The sequence below is a fragment of the Macaca thibetana genome, chromosome 12, assembly GCF_024542745.1.
Source record: "Macaca thibetana thibetana isolate TM-01 chromosome 12, ASM2454274v1, whole genome shotgun sequence".
NCBI classification, from domain to species: domain Eukaryota; kingdom Metazoa; phylum Chordata; class Mammalia; order Primates; family Cercopithecidae; genus Macaca; species Macaca thibetana.
Genome location: NC_065589.1, coordinates 118,726,256 through 118,743,262, shown reverse-complemented (window position 1 = coordinate 118,743,262; position 17,007 = coordinate 118,726,256). Strand labels below are relative to the sequence as shown.

The 17,007-nt window shown below is 48.3% G+C and overlaps 1 protein-coding gene across 1 annotated transcript in view; it reads left to right on the top strand.

Moving 5' to 3' along the window:
• Positions 1 to 1,904: 1,904 nt before the first annotated feature.
• The window catches only part of TFCP2L1 (transcription factor CP2 like 1), a 70,473-nt gene continuing 55,370 nt past the window's right edge, over positions 1,905 to 17,007 (top strand). The window contains exons 1-2 of the mRNA XM_050750486.1: positions 1,905 to 2,059; positions 5,769 to 5,920. Coding sequence (XP_050606443.1) covers positions 1,998 to 2,059; positions 5,769 to 5,920 — 214 coding nt within the window. The 5' untranslated portion in view covers positions 1,905 to 1,997. The remainder of the gene's footprint in view (positions 2,060 to 5,768; positions 5,921 to 17,007) is intronic.

Sequence of the window (17,007 nt, the reverse complement as noted above, 5' to 3'; positions counted from 1 at the left end):
TTTGTTGTGGGGGTTGGTGTTCAGGATGTTTCTTTGGAAGCTCCCATAAGAGTAACCCCTGGGCGAGGAACTGGAAGGAAGCAGGAGGGAGACCCTGAGCAGTACACAGGTCTTGTGACAGCTTCGACTGTCTTCATGGGGAGTCCTGGGGCTAAAATACCCCATCAGCACTGTCCCCAATCGGGCAGAGATGGCCAGGCTTTTATACTCCTGCTGGGATAGTCCCTGGGATGTGGGCTATCCCAGGAGGGACATGACTGCTGGAGGGCAAGGCTGCTCTCTGAGCAGGGGCAGTTCCTGGAGAAGCCGATGGCTGGGGAACTGTCTGCTGACAGCACCACCTGTAGCCAGGGAAATATTCCCATTCTCCTAACAGGGCAGAACAGTGGGGAGGTGGCAGTCATTGAGGGCTGCACGGAGGAAGTGGTTTGCCAGTTGTGACCTGTGGCTGGAGGGAGGGGGGCAGGAACAGCAGAGGGAGGGAGGGTTTTACCCACATCCATGCTTGGGGAGCGGGGAGTTCTGGACCCAGGTCCCCAAGGGATGTCATTTGACTGCATTAATAGTCAGGGACGGAATCCCCATCTCCTCTGTGCCAGGTGCTGTGCCATGTACTGGAGGACCAGATAGCACCTGGATGTCCACTCCCTCCTAATGGCCCTCCACACCACCCCGTGACCCACTGTCTACACTGCTGCCAAAAAGGCAAATCATACATGTGACTCCTCTGCTTAAAACACAGAATAAAATCCTAGCTCCTTGTCCTGGCCTGCCAGGCCCTCTGATCTCCCCCGCCCTCCTCACCTCTCCTCCTAAGCTCTCCCCAGGACCAGCCATGCCAAGGTCTTCCTCAAGGCTTTGGCAGTCACTGTTGCCAAGGGGGTGGGGAACTATGCTTGGAACTATTTTTCTCTAGGTGTTGTTCACAGACAGCTTCCTCTGCATCCATCAGGTCTCAGCTCAATGTCACCTCCTCCAGGAAGCCTTCTCCGATTACTCTTTTGGTGCATTCCTTTTTTTATTTTCATGTTTACTCAACAAGTATTTATCTTAACTATGTCCCATGCACCCTTCTATGCAGTGCAGGTAACGGGGTGTTAAGAGAGCCAGGCCCTGTCCTCTTGGAGCTTACAGTCTAATGGGAAAGACAATCAGTACACAAGTAAAAATAAAATTTAAAAAAATGTCGGCCTGGCTCGGTGACTCACGCCTGTAATCCCAGCACTTTGGGAGGCCGAGGTGGGCGGATCACCTGAGGTCAGGAGTTCGAGACCAGCCTGGCCAACATGGCGAAACCCCGTCCCTACTAACAATAAAAAAATTAGCCGGACGTGATGGGGGGGCGCTTGTAATCCCAGCTACTCGGGAGGCTGAAGCAGGAGAATCGCTTGAACCTGGGAGCCGAGGTTGCAGTGAGCCCCGAGATCGCGCCACTGCACTCCAGCCTGGGTGGCAGAGTGAGACCCTGTCTCAAAAAAAAAAAAAAAAAAAAAAAAAAAAAAAAAAAGCCATGATTTCAGAGCGTCTGAAGTGCTATGAAAACACAAGAGCAAGGAAAGGAGACAGAGAGAGCCTAGGCTGGAAATCTCGGAGCCGCTCTGGAGACTGGCCTTGGGCGTAGAGTGGGGAGCAGAGGGTAGAGGGGCCGCGTGGGGCGGGTTGGCGGCGGCAAGGGTCACCTGAGCCCCACATCGGGGGTTGGGGGAGAGCGCCCAGCCGGCCCTAGGTCCCTGTGGTCTGGCCGCCCCGGAGGCGCGCTCGTTCGCCGGAAAGGCACGCGCGCGTGTCGGCCAGGTGCGGCTGCCGCGGGGAGCCGCCCTCCCGGCCGAGGTTCCTGGGGGGCGGGTTCCGCCGCGGTCCCGCCCCTGGGCCGCCCATAAATGCGCCCAGCCGGCCGGCACCACGGGTTCGGAGCGCTAAGCAGCCAGTGGGAGCTCCGCGCGCCCCGCGTCTGTGCTCGCTGCCGCGCCCAGGTGGGCGCGCTGGGAGCTCCAGCCATGCTCTTCTGGCACACGCAGCCCGAGCATTACAACCAGCACAACTCCGGCAGCTACCTGCGGTAAGGGCCGCACGCCGTCTCCGCGGGGCTCGGGCCGGGCGGCGTTGGACGTCCAGGGGCGGAGAGAGGGCGCCCCTGCTGGGTCCTGGCCTCCCTGCTGTCAGCCCTCTGGGGACCGAGAGACCCGCCCAGCGTCCCGACTAGGGACTGACAGACGGACGCCGGCGGGACCCGACGTGCGGAGTTGGGGGCCCTCCGGGGAGGCGGGCGCGCAGAGCCCTATGCCTGCGAGGGCTCCTCCCCGACGGCGGAGAGGGTGCAGGGCGCGCACCTGCCGGCCCGCCGCCTCCCCTGGCCCATCCACCTCCCGCGGCCCTCCTCTCTCCGCGCGTATCGGAGTAGAGGAAACTTCCTGCCAGCAACCTGGTGCCCGGCCCGGGGAAGTTCGTCCCCTGCTCTTTGCCCGTCTCCGCCGGGGCCCCTCTCCCAGCCTTGCGCCTTCTGCAGTGCCCTTGGTCGGACCAGGTGCGGGCGGCGGCCTGGGGCGGCGCGCTCGGAGGGGCAGGCCGCTCCGCTCCCCGCGGTAGTCTTGCGCGTGTTCGCCCGAGGCCCGCGTGGTTATTGCCCATGATGGAAATCTTTCTTCTTCTGCAGGGATTTGAGTAGTGCCCTTCGGAGGGGAAAGTAAGTCCTGCGTGTTTTGCACGGTTCCCCACAACCCCCTCTTAGCAGTAGGACCCCGTGTGCTCTGTCTGCCGGAGGATTGTTTTTCCCTGTTCTGCCGCTGGCCGGGACTAATGGGCAGTCATTTCACTTTGTGAACTCGCCTGAACCAGCTTTAGCCTGTCCTTATTTCCATCCTAGTCACAGTTTATGAAATGTGCCTAATTTAACCCAAAAGGCATTTGATATGGGCTCAGGGAAAATGAATTATGAGGCCGAAGGAGTCACAGGCATTGACAGTCCCCATACCAGAGCTACATTTAGTGCTAGTTTTGGCCCCAAGAAGTTCCCACTTAGTTCTCAAAACGTTATTTGTAATTCCTGGCTGCTGGTAGGTATTTGCCCTCCCTGAAGACATCCCGTTTTCCTGGAGGCGGGGGAATGATTGGGTTTAGGGGACGTATCTGCTGTTTTTATTCATGGGCCAAAGTAGTTGGAGATGGCAAAGTTCTGGAGCCTTAAAGGCTGGCAGCCCCAGCAGACCACAGTGATGTCACCAGACGGAAGCTGCTCTGGGGGATGTTGGAAGCCCAGGAGGAGATGTTAATCACCCACAGATTAAGTGTCCATTCACTTACAAGAAATGCTACAATGGAATACATTTTTACTGAAGTTTTAGTTGTAGCTTTGCCTGAATTTTAATTTGCAGCCATTAAGTATGTTGCCATATCTTAACAATGAGTTCGAAGGTGACCCTGAGTTGAAGGTGAGTGTGCTTAAAACTTCTAGATACCTGCAATGTCATCACCCCGTTAGGGAACAGTTCTCCCTTGCCTGGGAGGTACAGTTCTGACGTCCGCTACCAAGATGGAAATTTGTCCCGAGTCGCTCAGATACCTTTTAGGATTTGGTGAAAGGAGGAGGGTGAGCATTGGGAGTGGGTGGTGCTGCAAAGCCATATTGGCTTCTGGGGTCATCGGGGGACCGTGGATAAAGAAGTCCGTGCTCTATTTTTATTTCACTTCTTGGAAGCTGGGAGTTTTTCCCTCAGTGAGGGCCCAGGTGGGGGTTTGTGCATATGTCCTTGGTTCCCCTGACTCTAGAGAGGGAGGGTCTTGTCCTTTTCCTTGCGGTTTTTGTATTTTATTTTTGGTCATCTCGTCACTTGGCAGAACTTCTGCAAGCTGTCTGACCTCACCAGGGTAGAGGCCTTTACTCCCTTCCCCTTTTCTGTTTGATGTTCTCGTGACTTTTATTCCTTGGCAAATAAGGATGCCAGGCTTGAAACAAGTTACTGTTGAGCGATGGTTCTTAACTTCCTCCGCCCTCCCGCCCCTTTTTAAAAAATTTAAAGGCAGCAGTCCATGGATTATTAACTTGACATGGTCTGGGCAAACATGAAATTATGCAATCCTCAGTGTTCCTAGAGAACCACCCGGGCTGGGAGCGTGCCCTGCCCTGACAAAAGGAAGACGCCCTGTGGGGGAAGCCGAGACGGCCTTGCACCCTTATTTTTCAGTAGTGGATAGTGACAGGGGAGGCCCACACAGGGCGGGTTTTCCAGGTGTGTGCTCAATGCCAGGCTTTTTCTCCTGAAAATTGATTAGATGTTGATAGAGTGTGTGCTGGGTTTGTGTTGTAGAGACGCTGGTTTATGATGTGCGAGGAACAGATTGTACCAGTGACTCTGTTTATACAGACAAGTGGGGTCAGGTAATTGGATTCCTAGTCAGGGACCCACGAAGGGAAGAGGATTATCAAGATAAGAGCATTGGTACTTTTTTGGCACCTGTTTCTGTGCTGCTCATAATTTAGAGGCCTTAAACAAGCCTTGCCTGCCTTGTAGGTCATTCATGTTCTCAAGGAATTCTTTGTCCTTTGTAAGGGCATTTTTAAAATGCTAGGTTTTTTGTTTCTTTTTCCTTTTTTTTTTTTTTTTTTAAGAGATGGTGGGTTCTCACTATGTTGCCCAGACTGGTCTCAAACCCCTGGCTTCAAGCAGTCTTCTCACCTCAGCGTCACAAAGTACTGGGATTTCCGGCATGAGCCACCGTGCCTGGCCTAAAAAATACATCCAGAAACAAGTTCCTCACTAAGTCGCAGGATGATGACTTCATTTTTTTTTTTTTAATGTGGGGAGTTTTGTTAAGAGGTGGAGGAAGAGAAACTTAAAGCAAGGATTTCAAGATTTCCCACTTGGATAAGAAAACATACTGGGCCGGGCACGTTGGCTCACACCTGTAATCCCTGTACTTTGTGAGGCCAAGGTGGGTGGATCACCTGAGGTCAGGAGTTCGCGACTAACCTGACCAACATGGTGAAACCCCATCTCTACTAAAAATACAAAAATTAGCCAGGCGTGGTGGCTCATGCCTGTAATCCCAGCTACTTGGGAGGCTTGAACCTGGGAGGTGGAGGTTATAGTGAGCCAAGATTGTGCCACTGCACTCCAGCCTGGATAACAAGAGTGAAACTCGGTCCACCACCCCCCACCCTGCCGCCAAAAAAAAAAAAAAAAAAAAAAAAACCATACACACACAGACTTGAAGCCAAGGTCCTTCCTTCCTTCCTGTTTGCCTTTTGGACAGATTAGAATGACCCTGAAAACAGTGTCCGGGTGTCCTCTCTTTAGAAGGGATGGAGGAATGTCTCAACCTGGGTACTCAGAGCAAAGGAGTGATTTGTTCATTTGCATAGTTTATAGAACCTGGAGGACAGGGTTGTATTGCTATGAGAAGTGGCCAGTTAATGGAATTGTTGATTAAAAAATGAAAACGTTTGTGTAGATTTTTATTCTAAAAGTGAAACCTTATGAGTGATCGCTTGTGGATAGAAACCAAATAAATGGAACTTTGCCCTTTTACCTCCTTGGTGGGCTGATTGAATCAGTGTTTTGGGGGGTCATTGAGTGAAATTAGAGTCATGAAGGAGTGGGTTCCTCTGTTTTAAAGCATCTGGAGTGTGCAAGGGTTGCAGGAGTGCAGCCAGCACCCTGCGTGCGATGTGCATGCTGTGTCGCCCTGGGTCCTGGTGGTCCAGCTTCGCCCTGGCTCTGCAGGAGCCCCCTGGGGCTCTGTTCCTGACCTCTGCTTCCTGTGTGTTGCAGTGATGTGCTCGCTCTGCCCATCTTCAAGCAGGAGGAGCCCCAGCTGTCCCCTGAGAACGAGGCCCGCCTGCCACCCCTGCAGTACGTGTTGTGTGCTGCCACGTCCCCAGCCGTGAAGCTGCATGAAGAGACGCTGACCTACCTCAACCAAGGTAGTGGCCGGAGGCCCGGGCCCAGTGGAACCCGGAAGCGGTGGGGAGTTGATGTGAAAGGCCCACTTGGGCCTTGTGACTTTGTTACAGTGGGTGAGGTGGGGCTCGGGAAAGAGAACAGGTGCAGGTTCAGATTCCACTTCCCAGCTGCGTGACCCCTCCAGCCCCAGTGTCCTCATCTGAAAAATGGAAACATCAGATACCTTACGTGGGTAACAGGGTAGCACTCTGCATTCCTCCTGGAGCCCCTCCATGGAGCAGGTGCTCAGAGACTGGTAGCATTATTACTGCCTCCCTTCCCTCCCTTCCCCTCCCCTTCCCTTTTTGAGACAGGGTCTTGCTCTGTGGCCCAGGCTGGCATGAAGTGGCATGATCATGGCTCACAGCACCCTTGACCTCCTCAACCCGAGTGACTCTCCCACCTCAACTTCCCGAGTAGCTGGGATCACAGGTGTAGGCCACCATGCCCAGCTAATTTTTAAATTTTTTTGTAGAGCTGCGGGGGGTCTCACCATGTTGCCCAGACTGGTCTCAAACTCCTGGGCTCAAGTGATCCACCTGCCTGGGCCTCCCAAAGTGCTGGGATTATAGGCCTAAGGCACTGCTCCTGGATATGTTGTGACTATTTATTGTGACCATGATCATGTCCTTTGAAGGCATAGACTGAGTACGGTCAGCATCCCAGGTCCTGGAGCCGCACCTGGCAGTGGTGGGACGGCTGGCCTGTGTCCTACGCAGCACCGGAGCAGGGTTCCATCCGTGCTAGACAAAAGCCCTCTGGCGATGGAGACAAGCTCCCTCACCATGTCCTGAGAGAAACGGGCTTTGGAGTTTGAATTCCAGCTCTGGCACTTCCTGGCTCTGTGACTTGGAGATGCCTCTTCTTTTTCTCTGAGCCTCAGGGTTTTCATGGGTAAAACAAGAAGTATAATTTTGCGGAGTTAGAAGAACGAAGGTCTGTGAGGTGCCTGGAATGATAGTGGTTGTTCAGTTGCTGGTTCCCTTTTTCAGAACACGTGGGCGAGTGTCCTGATGGATGGTGTTTTTGTGATTCTCTCATGATTATGAGTATGCGTTTTTTGCACTTTCTTTCTGGGTCATCTCATGACCACCCTGGCGTTATGTGGATTCGTCACCTTCTACTTTATCTTCTATTGTGTGTGTGCCCCAGACATGAAACCGTTCTGGCCACCCACCCAGGCATCCAGCAAGGATGAGCAAAGGACTGTGTCTCTGCTCTACCCCTGACTGGTGTGATACCCCTCTACTTTCAATGGGCAGAGCAGACGAGCAGAGGAACGCTGGTTTCTGTGGGGTCACAGGGAATTGCGGGGGAGCTGCAGTGTCGTAGCAGTTTGTCTTACATGTGCAGCTTCCTCTCTGCGAACTTTGATTCCTCAATTTGGGGAGCCAGCCAGGGTGGAAGTCCAACGTGGTCATCGGGCTCTCTGCTTACTGCTGAACTTGCCAGCTTCTGGGCCAAGAAACTAGCTCAGAAGCAGCCGCTGGCTGGGTCTGTCTCCCTCTGAGTAGAGGTACCCCCTCTCATTGTGGAGGGGCCGCCGTGGAAGGTGATGCTGTATCCGCGGGGGCAGCTCTGCTGGCCTCAGTGGGTCTTGCTCAGCCAAGCTCCCTCAGCTCTAGAGCTTCCTGCTCAGGCCCTGAGACCTGTGCACCATCTGCAGCAGACGGTGGCCATGGTTGGTGGGTGGTGTGGCCGAGTGTGCGTGTGTACTGTTGTGTGGAAAGGTTTCTGCTCTATGCCTTTCACTTTCATGGAAGGTCAAGTGCTACCAACTGGTTACGCACCTTTGAGCACTTTCTTTCCTCTTTGGGCCTCTGTGTTTTTTTTTTTGTTTTTTGTTTTGGCTTAAATTTAGCAGGGAAAAATGAGATGTTTATAGCATCCGTTGAGCTTTGATGTGGTTCTTCTTGTTGGCTACGTCCTGTGGTGCTGAGGAGTGGCTCCAAGGTCTGAGGTCTTGGTCCTGGACCAAGATATTGGGTGTCTGTCCATGCCCTGGCCCCTGCTCTAGTTGGTAAGGCCATTAGCTGAGTTCCTTACCTTTCCTCCACCCCTTCCAACTCCTTTTTTTTTTTGAGACAGAGTCTTGCTCTGTCTCCCAGGCTGGAGTGCGATGACACGATCTCAGCTCACTGCAACCTCCGCCTCCCCGGTTCAAGTGATTCTCCTGCTTCAGCCTCCCAAGTAGCTGGGATTACAGGCATGCGCCACCACACCCGGCTAATTTTTGTATTTTTAGTAGAGATGGGGTTTCACCATGTTGGCCAGGCTGGTTTCGAACTCCTGATCTCAGGTGATCCACCCGAGATCCACCCGAGATTTGGGAGGCCTCAGCCTCCCAAAATGCTCGGATTACAGGCGTGAGAGCCACCATGCCTGGCCTACTAGGTTTTTTTAAAAAGAGTTTTAGGCCGGGCACGGCGGCTCACGCCTGTAATCCCAGCACTTTGGGAGGCTGAGACTGGCGGATCACGAGGTCAGGAGATCCAGACCATCCTGGCTAACACGGTGAAACCTCGTCTCTACCAAAAATACAAAAAATTAGCCGGGCGCGGTGGCGGGCGCCTGTAGTCCAGCTACTCAGGAGGCTGAGGCAGGAGAATGGCGTGAACCCGGGAGGCGGAGCTTGCAGTGAGCCGAGATCGCGCCACTGCACTCCAGCCTGGGGCACAGAGAGAGACTCCGCCTCAAAAAAAAAAAAAAAGTTTTAAAAGTTGATCCTCTCATAGATCAGTTAAAAGAGAGAAAAAGGAGTTACCCCTGTGGTCTCATCATCTTATGTTAATTTGGTATATTTAGATATTTTTAAAATTATATTTTGTAGGTTATTGAAATAATCTACTTTATAGAAAGTTTGAATAATTTGGAAAAGCAAAAGGCAGAAAATTAAAACAAAATTAAAATCCCCTCTAATTTCACCAGAAACCACTGCTAACCTTATTTCTACATGTTTGTGTATATATCTTTCTGCTACAGACATTTATCCTTTTTTTCATTTACTATATTTGTCAGCCTTCTCATGTCATTGAAAATGATTTGAGGACTTACATTTTTGTAATGACTGCATAGTATTACATTGTATATTTCTATGACTTTAACCTGTTTCCTTTTATGGCCACTTAGTTTCCAGTTAGAAATTAAATACTGCAATGATGAACAACATCCTTGTATATAAATCTTCCTGTGAAATGTTGATGATTTATGTATTTTAAAAATAAATACTTAAGAAGTAGAATTTCTGGATCAAAGGGTTTGAACATTGAGGCTTTTGATGCGTATCACCAAATTGCCTTCTCAGAAGAATGTACCAATTTATGTGCCAGCCAGCAGTATACATTTTATTGTCTCTTTTCCAATATTGGTTATTGTTTTTTGTCATCTGATTAGTGACACATGGAATTTAATACTAAACTAGCATTTCTTTTCTTTTTTGAGCTCGGGTCTGTCTTGGTTTCCCAGGCTGGACTCAAATTTCTGAGCTCAAGTCATCCTCCCTCCTCAGCTTCCTGAGTAGCTGGGATTAAAGGTGTATACCACCACCACCCCAGCCTTAAATTAGCATTTCTGTGATTGTTAATGCAGTTAGATATTTTGAAATACATTTATTGATCTTTTTAATTTGTTTATTATATTCCTGTCTTTTGCACATTTCTCTGTTTGGGTGTTTATGTCTTACGGATAAGAGCATAGTATTTATGAAGAATACCAACCTTTTAGCTGCTATTTTTTGCAAGTATTTTTCTCTGATGGTTGCAGGCCATTTAACTTTTATTGTGTGATAACTATATTTATGGTGTAAGGTATATGTTGTGATTTTTTTTTCTGTAGAAATTGATTTTAAATGTCTATAGTCAAATCTTTCATTCTTTGAAAATAAACTTTTCTTTTATGCTTAAAAGAAAATGCCTGCTGATCCCAAAATCACTTAGCCGAGTAGTTTTCTGAATTTCATTGAGAGGTGTCTAAATTTTAACACTTACTGAAATGCATTTGGAATTTATGATGTGATATGAAGATCTGAGTTTGTTTATTTTCTAGTTATTGCCCGACTTTTCCTACCTTTATCTCACAAATTTAAAAACATCAATTCTGAAACATTTTTTGTTGGCTTTTTTTTTTTTTTTTTTTTTTGAGACAGGGTCTGGTTCTGTCACCCAGGCTGGAGTGCAGTGGCTCCATCTCAGCTCACTGCAGCCTCTGCCTCCCGGGCTCAAGGAATCCCCCCGCCTCAGCCTCCTGAGTAGCTGGGACTACAGGCATGCGCCACCACACCAGGCTAATTTTTGTAATTTTGGTAGAGATGGGGTTTCCCAGATGATGTTTCCCAGGCTGGTCTTGAACTCCTGGGCTCAAGCAGTCCTTCCACCTTGGCTTCTCCAAGTGCTGGGACACTTGTGAAACATTGAAAAACCCATCATCCTCAGCAAACTAACACAGGAACAGAAAATGAAACTCCACATGCTCTCACTCATAAGTGGGAGTTGAACAATTGAGAATATATGGGCACAGGGAGGGGAGATCACATACTGAGGCCTGTCGGGGGGTGGGGGGCAAGGGGAGGAGGGATAGCATTAGGAGAAATACCTAATGTAGGTTATGGGTTGATGGGTGCAGCAAACCACCATGGCACATGTATACCTACGTCACAAACCTACACGTTCTGCACATGTAACCCAGAACTTAAGTATAATTAAAAATATATATATTCTGGCCGGGCGCGGTGGCTCAAGCCTGTAATCCCAGCACTTTGGGAGGCCGAGACGGGCGGATCACGAGGTCAGGAGATCGAGACCACCCTGGCTAACACGGCGAAACCCCGTCTCTACTAAAAAAATACAAAAAAAACTAGCCGGGCGAGGTGGCGGGCGCCTGTAGTCCCAGCTACTCGGGAGGCTGAGGCAGGAGAATGGCGTAAACCCGGGAGGCGGAGCTTGCAGTGAGCTGAGATCCGGCCACTGCACTCCAGCCTGGGCGACAGAGCGAGACTCCGTCTCCAAAAAAAAAAAAAAAAAAAAAAAAAAAAAAATATATATATATATATATATATATATATATATATTCTAAATTGGAAGGCAAGCAACACGCAGACTTGTCCTGTGCTGCTGATGTTCTTGCCGAATTCCTCATTGAACTAATTTTTGTAGCTTAGAAATATGTTTTTCTGTGTCAGAGAGGTTCCTTTCATTATTCTTTTTTTTTTTTTTTTTTGAGACGGAGTCTCGCTCTGTCGCCCAGGCTGGAGTGCAGTGGCCGGATCCCAGCTCACTACAAGCTCCGCCTCCCGGGTTTACGCCATTCTCCTGCCTCAGCCTCACGAGTAGCTGGGACTACAGGCGCCGCCACCTCGCCCGGCTAGTTTTTTGTATTTTTTAGTAGAGACGGGGTTTCACCGTGTTCGCTCAGGATGGTCTCAATCTCTTGACCTCGTGATCCGCCCGTCTCGGCCTCCCAAAGTGCTGGGATTACAGGCTTGAGCCACCGCGCCCGGCCTCATTATTCTTTTTAGCCACTCCCAATAATTTATTCTTACAGAGGGTTACAACCATTAAGACTTCCTTCTCGGCTGAGTGTGGTGGCTCATGCCTGTAATCCTAGCACTTTGGGAGGCTGAGGCTGTTGGATCATCTTAGGTCAGGAGTTCAAGACCAGCCTGGCCAACGTGATGAAACCCTATCTTTACTAAAAATACAAAAATTAGCTGGATGTGATGGTGGGCACCTGTAATCCCAGCTACTTGGGAGGCTGAGGCAGGATAATTGCTTGAACCCAGAGGGCAGCGGTTGCAGTGAGCTGACTGCACTGCACTCTAGCTTGTGTGATAGAGCGAGACTCTGTCTCAAAAAAAAAAAAAAAAAAAGACTTCTATAATTTTTCTTAAAAAAAATGGATGAGATTATATGCTTTATGCAGTTGTTTCTTGCTTTTATTAAATACTGTTCTTGTAATAATGTTTTCCATTATTATTATTATTATTATTATTATTATTATTTTTGTTTTTTGAGACAGAGTCTCGCTCTGTCTCCCAGGCTGGGGTGCAGTGGCCGGATCTCAGCTCACTGCAAGCTCCGCCTCCCGGGTTCACGCCATTCTCCTGCCTCAGCCTCCCGAGTAGCTGGGACTACAGGCGCCCGCCACCTCGCCCGGCTAATTTTTTGTATTTTTTAGTAGAGATGGGGTTTCACCGAGTTAGCCAGGATGGTCTCGATCTCCTGACCTCGTGATTCGCCCGTCTCAGCCTCCCAAAGTGCTGGGATTACAGGCATGAGCCACCGCGCCCGGCCTGTTTTCCATTATTATTAAAAGTATCCGGCCGGGCGAGGTGGCTCAAGCCTGTAATCCCAGCACTTTGGGAGGCCGAGACGGGCGGATCACGAGGTCAGGAGATCGAGACCATCCTGGCTAACTCGGTGAAACCCCATCTCTACTAAAAAATACAAAAAATTAGCCGGGCGAGGTGGCGGGCGCCTGTAGTCCCAGCTACTCGGGAGGCTGAGGCAGGAGAATGGCGTGAACCCGGGAGGCGGAGCTTGCAGTGAGCTGAGATCCGGCCACTGCACTCCAGCCTGGGTGACAGAGCGAGACTCCGTCTCAAAAAAAAAAAAAAAGTATCCTAAACATGTAAAATGTCTACATGTTATTTCACTATTTCCTTTTGTTATTTAGGGCAGAATATTGTCATAACTGCTGGAAAAAATACACAACATAATTGTTTTAGTGTCTGCCTCCCGTAATAGAATGGAAGTTCTATAGGGCTGAGCCATGGATTAAATAATTTTTTTTTTTTTTTTTTGAGACAGGGTCTTACTCTTTCACCCAGGCTGAATGCAGTGGCACAGTCATGGCTCACTGCAGCCTCCACCTCCTGGAACAATTAGTCCTCCTGCCTCAGCCTCTCAAGTAGCTGGGACAAACATGGGCTACCACGCCCAGCTAATTTTTCTATTTTTTTTAGAGACAAGATCCCACTATGTTGCCCAGGCTGGTCTCAAACTTCTGAGCTCAAGCAATCCTCTTTGACCTCCCAAAGTGTTGGGATTACAGGCATGAGCCACCGTCTGGCCCCTAAAATTGTAAAGTACAGGCTGAAGAATACCCCTTTTCCTAAATACTTGGGATTGAAAGTATTTTGGATTTTGGATTTTCTCGGATTTTCGGATATTCGCATATCCATATGAGGTGTTTTGAGGCTTTGACCCACATCTAAACACAAAATTCACTTATGTTTCATATATACTTTAGGCACATAGCATTGAAGGTAATTTTATACAATATTTTAAATAATTTTGTTTATTAAACAAAGCTTGTGTCCATTGAGTCATCAGAAAAGATGGTCCCAGCCACCCATGTGGACAACATGTGGGGTCACATCAGGACTCAAAAAGTTTCAGGTTTGGGGCTTTTGGATTAGGGATGCTCAACCTGTATCCTCAGTATTAAGCTGTGGGTGCCTTGAGAGTATAGTAGGTGCTCTGTAAATATTTAGAAACTCTAAAAATAGGTGTGATTTTATCCCCCCCAGTCAGTAATGCCGCACTAGATATCTTTTTCAGCGTACCTCATTTAAGTAGCCTATTCTACATCATATGACCAAAAGGCATTGATACAATTGGCTTGTTTTTTTCTTTTTTTTTTTTGAGACGAAGTCTCACTGTGTTGCCCAGGCTGGAGTACAGTGGCACGATCTCGACTCACTGCAACTTCCGCCTTCCGGGTTCAAACGATTCTCCTGCCTCAGCCTCCTGAGTAGCTGGAATGGTGCCCACTACCACACCGGGCTAATTTTTGTATTTTTAAATAGAGACTGGGGGCCAGGCTGGTCTTGAGCTCCTGACTTCAGTTGATCCGCCTGCCTTGGCCTCCCAAGATAAAATTCTTAAAAAGTAGTTTTGACACATCAGTCAAGACGTTTTTGAAAGCCTGCTATTAAGTGTTTATAAGGCTTTATGGTAGTTATTGCATTATTCTTGTGAAGCCATCACAGGTCCTCTCCTCTTCCTTGTAATGATGTGTTTAAAGTTCTCTGAAAACATGGAAAAGATGCTATAGGCGTAAATCAAAAAGTCACTTAAACCACTGGATGCCCATTTCTCAGTGCAGTGTCAAACCAATGCCTTGAGGACATGTGGCTTGGACATGTGTGTTTCATAGGGATGTCCTATCGCCAAGCCCAGTGGCTGGTTTTAGATATGGTAAAAATGATTTGAAAAACGAAGTCTGTCCTCTTCCTCTGAAAAAGTCCTTCCAAGGGGCGGATAGAGAGTTGAATAGAGGTTTGCAAACTTCCAGATAACCTCCTCTTTGTCAGTGACCAAAGGTCATTGTAGACAGATCTTCCTGAAGGCTGGAGCCTGAGGGAAGGGATGATGAGGGTGTGGAGGGATGAGAAGGGATGTGGAGGAGGAGGAGTCCGGGAGAGCAGAGAAGAGAGCACCCCAGGCAATCTGCGTAGGGATTTCTGGCTTTGAGATAAGAAATAACATTGCAAGAATGACTTGCGGTGGGGAATGCTTTGATATTTTCCATCAAAACAACTCGAGTCTTAAGTATAGTAATGAATTTTCATAATATGCTTACTTTCATTCATTCATGGAGTAAAATTTCCTGTTGGTTGGAGGAGGATGGTGGCTTGGTGAGAAGAGAGAAAAGCCACGTGCAAAGGCAAGCATGGGGGTGCAGTTGAACACAATGTCTATCCCAGGAATCCTAAGTGGTTCAGGATGACAAGGGTTTCAAACACAAGGGGAAATAGGACTGATATGGCTGGAGAGGTAGACCAAATATCTGACCTAGAACTCTACCTGTCTTGGTTAGGCCAAACTATCTGGCAACCATCTGGGCAAGTCAGTTAACCTTTCTTTACCTCCAATTCCTTACCTATAAGATGGGGGAAGTAAACTCCCTACAAAGTAGGTGCTGCTATGTGGGTAAAATGAGCTATTGCATGTAGACCACTGAAATGCCGGGCACATGGCAAGCACTCACATGTCACCCATTGTTATTAATAAAGAGGAAACATCTCACCAGTCCTGTTTTGGAAGTTAACAAGGTCATCGAGTTGGGACTTTGATAACTTTTGCTGATTTTTATCCCTTCTTTTCCCAATTCAAAGATTAATACAGGGTTGGCTCTAAAGCTGAGAACTGCATCTCTTAGAGTTGAATGGCGGTAGCTTTGGGAAGGCCTGCTTCACTTTTCCATTCATTCTTCACCCGCCGTACAGCCACATGGTGGACATAACCCTGAGGAGAATTTCCTGTGCAAGGTGTTGAAATACCATTTTAGAAATAAAGATCTCTTGGCCGGGCGCGGTGGCTCACGCCTGTAATCCCAGCACTTTGGGAGGCCGAGGCGGGTAGATCACGAGGTTAGGAGATCGAGACCATCCTGGCTAACACGGTGAAACCCCGTCTCTACTAAAAAAATACAAAAAATTAGCTGGGCATGGTGGCGGGTGCCTGTAGTCCCAGCTACTCTGGAGGCTGAGGCAGGAGAATGGTGTGAACCCGGGAGGCGGAGCTTGCAGTGAGCTGAGATCGCACCACTGCACTCCAGCCTGGGGGACAGAGTGAGACTCCGTCTCAAAAAAACAAAAAAAGAGAAAAAAGAAATAAAAGATCTCAAAACGCACTGAACTCTTAAATGCCGTAAGCTGTCATGTTAAGGAGGATTTGTATTACCTGGTAGGTGAGAACCTCAGGCTTTAGGGTGGTACTTCTTTGTTAGCACTTGAGAATTTGGAAAGCACTTTCTGATATTCTCTTCTGAGTTATTCCCGCAAGATGCGTTGTTCCCATCTTACAGATGACCACCTGAGAGGTGAAATCAGGCTCCCCTCCTATATCCCGTAAGTTTGAAAGCCAGGGGAGTGATTGAACTGGGATGCAATAAGAAAGGGAGTTCTGGAAGGGGAAGCACCTGTTTTTTCTGGCTGATATTTCTTGGAATTCCTGCAGGCAGGATTCTAGGCTAGGCACTTCGGTGCAGGGACTCTGCCACTTGGTACTCCTGATGCAGTTCTGAGGGGGAGGGTGGATGAAGCTTTGTCGGGGGAAGGAATGGAGTGGGGAGAAAATGCCTCCTTGGAGAGGAAGAAAACATCCATTATCAGTTGCTCCTACCCTACCCCAACCCTCCTGTTTTCCACCCACAGCAACCCCAGGGAGGGAGATAAGAGCTCCAGGGGAAGGTCCTGTCTTCCCTGCCCCTAGAACCAAACAGATTTGCAGTTCTGTCTTTTTGACCAGCTTCTGCTCCAGGGAAATCACTTGATCCTTTGGAGCCCGAGTTTCCTCATTTATGAAACCAGGACAGTTTCACTTTGTGGGTTTCAGTTTGTGGGTTACATGAATAACAAATGTCTGGCAAACAATAAGTAGCCAGTTATATTTTTCCTTCTTACCAATTATATCAGTGACTTTGAATTTAAGGAATGAGGCAAAGGATTAGTTATTTTGTTTATTATCTTTTCTCCATAGCTGAAGTTTTCTTTCCAGATTAAATTTTAGCCTGAAGTTTGGAAATATAAGCTGAATAAACCAAATGACTCTAAAATATATTACTTAAAAAAATGTTTTCCCCTTATTTTTTCCTGAGTATAAACTAGTATTCTTTATTCCCGAGTATAAATATTTATTCCTGAGTATAAATAAGTATTCTTATTATAAAATAGAACAGCCAAACCATATATACTCTAGAAAATGCGCAATAGTCCTGCCTTTTAGATTTTTCTTAGTCATACCTTAACCCATATATATCTACTTCTGTAGACAAACATGCACATAACCTTATATATGTTCCCAAGTGTACCTTTTGCTTTTTAAGAGAATTGGGATCATATTATATTCACTGTTTGACAACTTGCTTTTTTTTGTTTTTGTTTTTATTTTGAGACAGAGTCTCGCTCTGTCTCCCAGGCTGGAGTGCAGTGGCGTGATCTCGGCTCAGGTTCACGCCATTTTCCTGCCTCAGCCTCCCGAGTAGCTGGGACTACAGGCGCTGGCCACCATGCCTGGTTAATTTTAATTTTAGTTTTTTGTATTTTTAGTAGAGACAGGTTTTCACC